Here is an 8,353-nt window from a genome sequence, read left to right as displayed (position 1 = left end):
CCATAAAAGTAACCCCGAAGTGATTACTACTTAAGTTGCAATAATTCTGATTCAGTCCCTTCGTCAAATCAGAAATTGCTTGAAGGTATCTACACTTATATTATTTCATGATACATATACCTTTAACCACCAAATTAATTACTGAAGATCATTTTATATTTTGGCTAATTACATAATTGCCATAACACAATTATAGAATTATATTTGTGACCCATAAATTGTCAGAAATTCTAACAAAGTGAGCTTTGTGGGAGTATCCCTTTGTTGGTGTAAATACCACATTCATCATTATGCAAATGTTGGACCTTGAGAGTAGTAAGTCATGTTGCATTTTGTCTTAATATATTTTGCTCTAGAGATAGTATTGTCTTATTTTGTTAACACATTATCCCCTTTGATTAAACATGAATCTTTTGGCCCAAGTCTTCAAATTAAAGATCATCATCACCTTAAAGGGATACTATTTGTTATTTTTAATATAAAGATGTTAGTAATGCCAAATAGTTTCTTCATTTGCAACTAAACAATATACTTTTGTTTGAATGATTTTCTAAATATGCTCTCATGTTAGAATCATCAAGAAACTCTATTGTTTTAGTGTGCATTAGGAATATATTTTGAATCAATAAGATATGTTATCTCATAATCTGTGTTATTACATTTTATTGATAAAAAAATATTACATTTAAATTATGTTTTCCTGTATTTTCATTTATGTACTCAAAAGATAATATTTGTTGAATTTTATTCTTCGTTGAAAATGTCAAATGGTAATTATATTTTTGTTGAATTCTGTTCTTCAGGCTTTAGCATGATGGCTGAGTATACTCGACCCCTGTTGACATGCCTAGACTAAGGTGCCAAGTGGTTCATATTCTTTCTTTTTATATGGACTACAAGAAACTTTGGTATTTACATTGACAATGTTCACATTGAAGCAACATTAGCTTCCGCATTTTGGAGATTGACTATAATTTTAGCATCGGCTAAATCAATACTAAAATCGACGCTACATGTTTGTTTGTCACTAATTTACGATGACCTTAATCTTGATATTTAGCGTTGATTGATAGAGGAAAAACTTAGCATCGGTTTCCGGCGTAAGCCAGTTTAGTATCAATCATGTTGTACATTTAGGGATGACAATGAAAACTGAATGTGTCGGTATCTGCTTGAACTCAATCCAAATTTAACGTTTAAACCCGTTGTTATTGGGTTCGGGTTCAGGTTTTACCCGATATTAAATTTCGGGTTTGATACATGTGGTACCCTACCCCGAACCCGCCATCCCAATTGAAAAATTTCTTGTAAAAATTACTAGAGATGTTTTACCTATGCATATATACTTTTTTTATTAGTTCTGCCTCCCTCTATGTTTTCTGGATCAGTCTCTATTTATGGGATAGTGTTTTATGTTAAATGTTAATTACATTGAAGATGACAATATGATTGTGTCCATTTTCGTCAGAGTAAGAATTCTCCCATTTTTGCCAGAGTTGTAAAACCAAAACATAATCTTGCAAAAGAATGAATAGAATATTACTTCTTAATAATGAAGCAAAATGTGTTAGGTGGCGCTTCAATATGATAATCATGCAAGGTATCCTATTGCAAAATATCTTGATTTTTAAGAAACGGTTGGGTAGTCAATGAGAGAGCTTGACAAGGAAGAATGTGGCTCTCAAACTATGCCTGCAGCTCCTCCCAGCACCTATCGCAGCATCTAAGAACAGAATCACCCTGTGGATCTCGACAAAGCCAACAACAGCAGCAACCTTCACAGCATTTTGGACTCCTTGGCTACCCTAATTTATGTCCTGGTTGAAAAATTATAGATGTATGTATTTATTTTTTTTGGTTCCCCGTCGGGTTTGGGTTACCCAAAACTCATCGTGTTCAAGAATGATATTGTGAATTTCAACCTCACTCAATTCGATTCGGGTTTTGGATTCGAGGTTGGGTAAGCACAAACTCACCCTATCCCACCATGTTGCCATTCTTATGTACATTATTAAATGGGTGCTTTTAATATGCTCATGAAATATCAATAAATACATGCTCTATTAAGAGTTCCGAAATTGAAGTTTAAATAAATCTCCCATTGATTATAAAAGCAAATTCTTTGGTTCAATTCCAACATACCCAAAAGGGACAACATGTACATAGGTAGTAGCGTAATATAGTGTGATTTGACAAAAAACCTAGTTATCACACTGAAATTCCTAAAAGGGGTATAGAGCTAAACTAAGTAACTTCTTAACGCAATTAGCATTGTGTTGAGACTTGATAATACATGCACTACAAGCATGTGATGGTTTCTACTTCCACAATTATCTCATTTGCATAATGTATTATGTACCAAATTCATTGTACTACATAATATGTATTGGGTTCGCTACAAAAAATACCTCATAAATTAATGTAAAAAAAAGTAAGGAGCTGCATATCCAAGTGAATCATTTAACTGTTCTGAATATCAAGTAGTTATGATAATGGTTTTCTGGGGTATATATTCTAGCAGGATTTAGAGTTCTATTAATTTGATGGATCCTTGGAGGGAATAGAGATTGTTTTTATCCTGTTGTCTTATCTAGGATTGCAATATCGTAACCCAACAGAACAAACGAATGATCACTTCACATGATCATTATGATGAATTCAAAAAATAAATGATATAGTCACTTTCAATGTTTAATCATTTCTCTTGTTAAACAACTAATAAAAAATTATCTCATGAGTTCTCTATTTCTTTATCCATTATGCCATTTTATAATGCATCTATTCAAGGGGGAAACTCACTTAATAACAACTACATGATAGGTAAGTGCTTAGTCTTATTCTATATCACTAATATATGAATGTAATTTACAATAGCTTAGTTCATCAAGTTATGTTATTTGTGACTTCACAATTAACTTTTATTAGTGGGTGTGACTATTGACACTCCAAAGTGCATATTCAATTAACAATGTATTAGTCTAGTAGTGTAAGATCTCATTAAATCCTTAAAAAGATCAAAAGGTCAAAAGTTTGATTCCTATGAGTGACACTTGTTGGGAGAGACAACCACGTATGCTAAAGGGATTAGTTCCGTTAAAAAATATCCTAGATAATACCAAAAGATACCTGGGCTGTGACAAAAAGTGCATATTCACATTTTGGTTTGAGTTTATCTCAGGCCTCATCTCTGCATACATAATACTCCAAGAGTCCACATAAACCAAAAACGTGATATATTTTCTTACTCATCACTCTTATTACTTAGAACCGTTGTCACCTACCTAAATACTTTGACATGTAGAGAAATTTGATTTTATAGAATTTTAACCTCTTCTGAAATATCATTGAAAAAAACTAAATATCCAAAGGTTAATTAAGGCAAGAAAGGTTGAGAGAAAATATCAATGTATAGGCTAGCAGTGAGATCTGTTGATATAAAAATTCCAACTTACATGTTAATAGAGTTATGTTGGTTTAAAGAATTCATCTTTAATTTTTTTTATACTACTAAGAGTATCCTCTCACCCTTTTGGGTAAGGAACTAATCCCTTTTGGGGATCGTGGTTGCCTCCAATAAGTATCGCTCATAGGAATCGAACATCTGAACTTTTAGTCATTATGGGGATTCAGTAAGGCCTTAAACTACTATATCAACACCTTGTTGGTAAATCCATCTTACATGTTAATGAGCTAATGAGTTCTGTAGTTTTAAAAATATTTTTAGCTATGGCTTAAAGGTTTGATAAGCTATGAAGATAATCGATGTAGTATTTCTTTTAGAACCATAAAAGTAAAACATAAATCTGTCGATAAAGTTTTATGTAGTTTTATGTTGACTGTTGAAAGCTTAATATTATTATCGACTAATAAAAACTGCAGTAACTAATTGGCGTTTCAGACAGGCTCACATACAGCTGAAATTAGTCTTGAGGGCAACTCTAACACTTAAACCAAAACTGCAGCCCCACAAATATACAGCAAAAACAACAAAAGCTGCATAATTGGTCTCTACAAATGCAGCAAATTCATTCTCCATTGTTTAACACTAAAAGTATAAAAGAAAAATTAAGAGGTCCATATCTGGCTCTAATTCAGACCTTCTGACGTTTCCGGGTCCGCTTGTATACAAACAAAATCTCAGGTCTGCTTTCTTTTCTCTTCATTGCTTCTACGGCCTCTTTTCTGGGAACATCAACAGTATCCTCCCTGGAATTAACATTAGGCTGTGGTTCATCTTTTGAAGATTTCTCTGTTGTCATTTCTTGCTCTGGAGCATCTTTTATGGCTGTCTGGAGAAGTTCCATGGGTGTGGCAGCAGGATCAAGCTCCAAGCAACTACTAGGAGCATTAGGACCTTCTTGACCGGTAAGCAAGTATGAAGGTACCTGGTGTGAGAAGCGAAACATCTCTGCCTTCGGAATATTCCTGATTTTTGTTGGATCTGCATTCTGGCGGAATACTGTCTTGAAACCTGCAACTTTAGCAAGCGGGGCAACATCTACGCCTTGCTCGTCGCTGTAGTCTTCAAGCACTTCCACCATGTCATAGTTATGTATGATTTCATCTTCCGTAAATTCATTCCATTCAACAGACCAGTTTCGAAACAGAGCCCAGACGTCCCCCTTTTTAGGATATATGTGTATAATCCCTCTGGAACCTTTAGTCCACTTAACCCTGTGTGAGAAGGTATTAAGAGTGGTAGAAATTTCACGCTTGCCAATTCGTAAGTCCCCAACAGTTTTGGCGAAGCCAGCACTGACCCACTTAATTGGGGCCAATTCATCATTGGTCTTGGAGCTAAGCCAACTAATCTTCATTTTGAAAGGTTTTGTTGAGATCACACTGTTGATTAAAGCATAGAAGCGTGGCATGCCATCATCATCATCATAAGCAGCCCAAATTTGATTCTCACCAAAGGCGTTTTCAATACGGTCCCCATCGAAATCATGGAAATCTGGGTCTGGAACACTCATGGTGATAGACTCAGTCACTTCTGAGTCAGCAGAGAAACACTTATTGCCTATGGTCTCGGAATCAACAGATTCTGGGGCAGCATGTTTTACCCTACTAATAGCCCGCTGTCTGTTCTTCTCTCTGACTTCAGCAACAGTGTTCTTTGGCTTTTCTAAGTTCCTTGGTATAGAAGAAGCCTTCAATTCATCAAGCTTTTTACGAATCTCCTTTCGAGCCTTTTCCATCAACATGCTTTTCATTTGCAACTGTGATACTTCCCTAGTACCATTCCGTTTGTAACTTCCGGCGGCATTAACCCTTCCATCAGCACGTACTGGATTTTCATCTGGGCGCCTTTTCCTTGAATTATCTCCTATCAGAACAGAGTTTGGACCAAAACATGAGGACTTGGAAGTTGAACCAGAAACATTTCTCACAACAGCATGAGCTTTCTCAAAATGGCCCTCCTCCCTGATGATAGGTGTTGAATCTTCACGCCGTCTCTTCAAATTACCAGATGACATTCCATAAACAGCAGGTTCTTCAGAAGCAGCAGAAGCTGGTGTCGGTACACTGGAAATACCACCGGGAGTAGAGAAATGACCTGGCCCAAGTGATGAGTTGACAGAATGCATTGGGGTCCTTCCTGAAGCATGACAGTTTCTTTCAATTCTGGTAGAGTTGAAGTTATATTGCTTCATTTGAGAAATTCTTGAAGTGGATGAACCATTTTTGTATACAGGTGGTGGTGGTTCCTCGTGAGCCAAAAAGGACTGACGGCAGCTGGTGCAAATAAGTTTGCAGTTGATATAAGCAGTACGGTACTCAAATTGTGTCCTGCAGGAATTGCACCTGGTCCAAAATGTCTGTTTCAATGTCACAGGAGATACTGGTGAAGGAATGGGCTGAGTACCATTCCTAGGATCTCTATCCTTGCAGTTAGCAGTGTTGAATATATTATTACAGAAACCACTCTGATGAGCTGGTACAGAAGGTTTCCGGCCTGGAACTTCTTCATATCTACCCCATGAATTTCGGTTTTGGTCATAGATGACTTTCTTGTCTTTATCTGATAATAAACTCCATGCCTGTGTGATATGTTTAAATGCGTCAACTGCACCTACAGATTTATTCTTATCTGGGTGCAGCATAAGAGCCAGTTTCCGATAACATCTTCGAATTGTTGCGTCATCTGCCAAGGGTTGCGCGCCAAGGACCCCGTACCAATCAACTTGTCCATTGACTCTTCTTTCAGCAGAGATATTCACCTCAATGACTGCCAGCAATTGAGGAAGGCCAGCAAGATTGGGATCCAAGTCTCGAGCCTTCATTGCGAATATCCTTGCCCCACCATAGTCCTTCTTTAGAAGCTTCTCCTCTGCAAGCCCTTTAGCATTTAAGGCATCACCTTTATTACATTCCGTGCTTGCCATTTTGCTCTCCAAGTTGGCCATTGATTACTCTTCTTTATTGCCTTCCTTAGAAGTACACACCAGTGCAATATCAATGACGGGAGAAGACTTGACTAAGCCCTACAATCATCCAAAATATAATAACTACAGGAACAAAGGAAACAAAAAACCAAGCTGATAACGATATAATGGAATGTAATAAAGTAACAGAAAGAATGATTAACAGTTAATGGATAAGGGAATTCTGTCTAGGGCTTAAATCAATTTGTTAATTAATTTCTAAAGTTTTACCTAAATAATCAAGTAATGCAAATTCAATGTACGTATTGAAGTACCAAATTTCCAAAACATGCATACCAATCTCACAACAGGTTTCCAACAGATTTTTACATTCTAGGATCCATTTCATTTCCCCAAACACAGTCCAGGGACCAACTAAACCATAGGTATTACAAAGTGTTGAAATTATAGGATTTAGATATGGAAGGAAAAAAGAGGAAATCTCAAAATAGTAAATTATATTGATACTATTGTGAATGATGACGTGATATTGTGTTTCCAAAAGACATAACATTAGCCCATGATTATTCTAATACTAGAATCCTAATTAAATAAGGAAACAAATCCTAAAAGATAAACTACAGTAATCTCAATCGTCAGAGACCTTCTAAGATACTCTAAAAAAATTTAAGATATAATCATCATAGTATGAGATATTCTCTTCATATCTCAATGACCCTTAGATATCATCTATAAGATGATTTAAGTTAGTCTGAGATATTTTCATATATTATAACACAAAGTATAATCATAATATAATTTCAGAGTATATAGAAGACCCAACGGCAATTTCACTACTTCTCTCAATATTAGGGCAATATGCTGAAGAATGCTTCTCTTATAAGTAAGTTCTTGCTCATCCAGCTCTTCAAATGAACTAATTTTACAATCAACCACAAGCAACAAGTGACAAAACCAAGTGAGAATTTGACTTTAAAATACATAAATTATCATCATTCGCACAGCCCTTCAAATGAACAAACAATCGCAATGAGTGAACCATTACAACATCAACCAAGTCTTAGTCCCACTAGGTGGAATCGGCTACATGGACCAAAAGATGCAATAATTCTATCATAAGTCATGTCTATTGATAAAGCATTGATCTCCAAATATTTATTAATTGTCCGTCTATGACCAACCTTCATTTGATATATTCTCCTTACTAAGGCTTAATTTTGATCATCCTCCGTGACAAAACTGCTCAAGACACAATTCTACAATCTTTTCTGCAATAGGATATGCTTAGATTTTTCTCTAATGCATTCATTAATAATCAAAACAAGAAAATCAAAATCTAATACTTTCATAAATAACATATTGCCCATGCCCGCAGCCCTTCAAACACGAAAAAAAACATCTACAAAACAAAAAAGAGAAACCAAATTCAAGGTTTTCAATCAACACTTCTAAACATATAAAATTAAGCTTTTAAATTTTCCACAACAATGCAGTTGTTGTTTGTTGTAATTCCGAATCACGGCCGTATCGACGCAACACCAAGCCGCGGCAACACCAAGCCGCGCCATTGTGATTGTCGTAGACCGCATTTCTGGTTACGTTACAGTAAAGAAAACATTTCAAAACAACAAAGAAACATCGTCCAAATCGAAAACACAGAATCAAAATGCTTTCATTTGGGTTTTTAACAAACAGAACTATAAAATCAACTAGTGCAACAACTATAGGTTATAACAACGATGAAATAAAAATAAAATAAAAATTAAAAAAATCCAGAGCATGCATTGGTTCAAATTTAAAGGAAGCAATGCCTAACCTCAATGAAGGGTAAGCAAAAATTTGAGTAGAAGGAACTGTTTATGAATTTCAGAATGATTTTGGAATTCAAGAAAATTTGGGTTCTAATCAAAGTTTCAAAGCTTGCACCTTTTGTGCGGTGCATGTTTGGCGAAGATGGTGAAAGGTTT

General features: G+C 35.6%; 1 protein-coding gene across 1 annotated transcript; it reads right to left on the bottom strand.

Annotated features, from left to right (window-relative positions):
- Positions 3,862-8,353, bottom strand: LOC109358929. The gene is made up of 2 exons (XM_019603430.1): positions 8,203-8,353; positions 3,862-6,485 (listed from the first exon to the last, which is right to left on the bottom strand). The coding sequence occupies exon 2, from the start codon at positions 6,405-6,407 to the stop codon at positions 4,092-4,094; it is 2,316 nt and encodes a 771-aa protein (XP_019458975.1). The 5' UTR covers positions 6,408-6,485; positions 8,203-8,353; the 3' UTR covers positions 3,862-4,091.

This window comes from Lupinus angustifolius, chromosome LG10, assembly GCF_001865875.1.
Source record: "Lupinus angustifolius cultivar Tanjil chromosome LG10, LupAngTanjil_v1.0, whole genome shotgun sequence".
Classification (NCBI taxonomy): Eukaryota; Viridiplantae; Streptophyta; class Magnoliopsida; order Fabales; family Fabaceae; genus Lupinus; species Lupinus angustifolius.
This window is presented reverse-complemented; position numbering and strand designations above follow the sequence as displayed.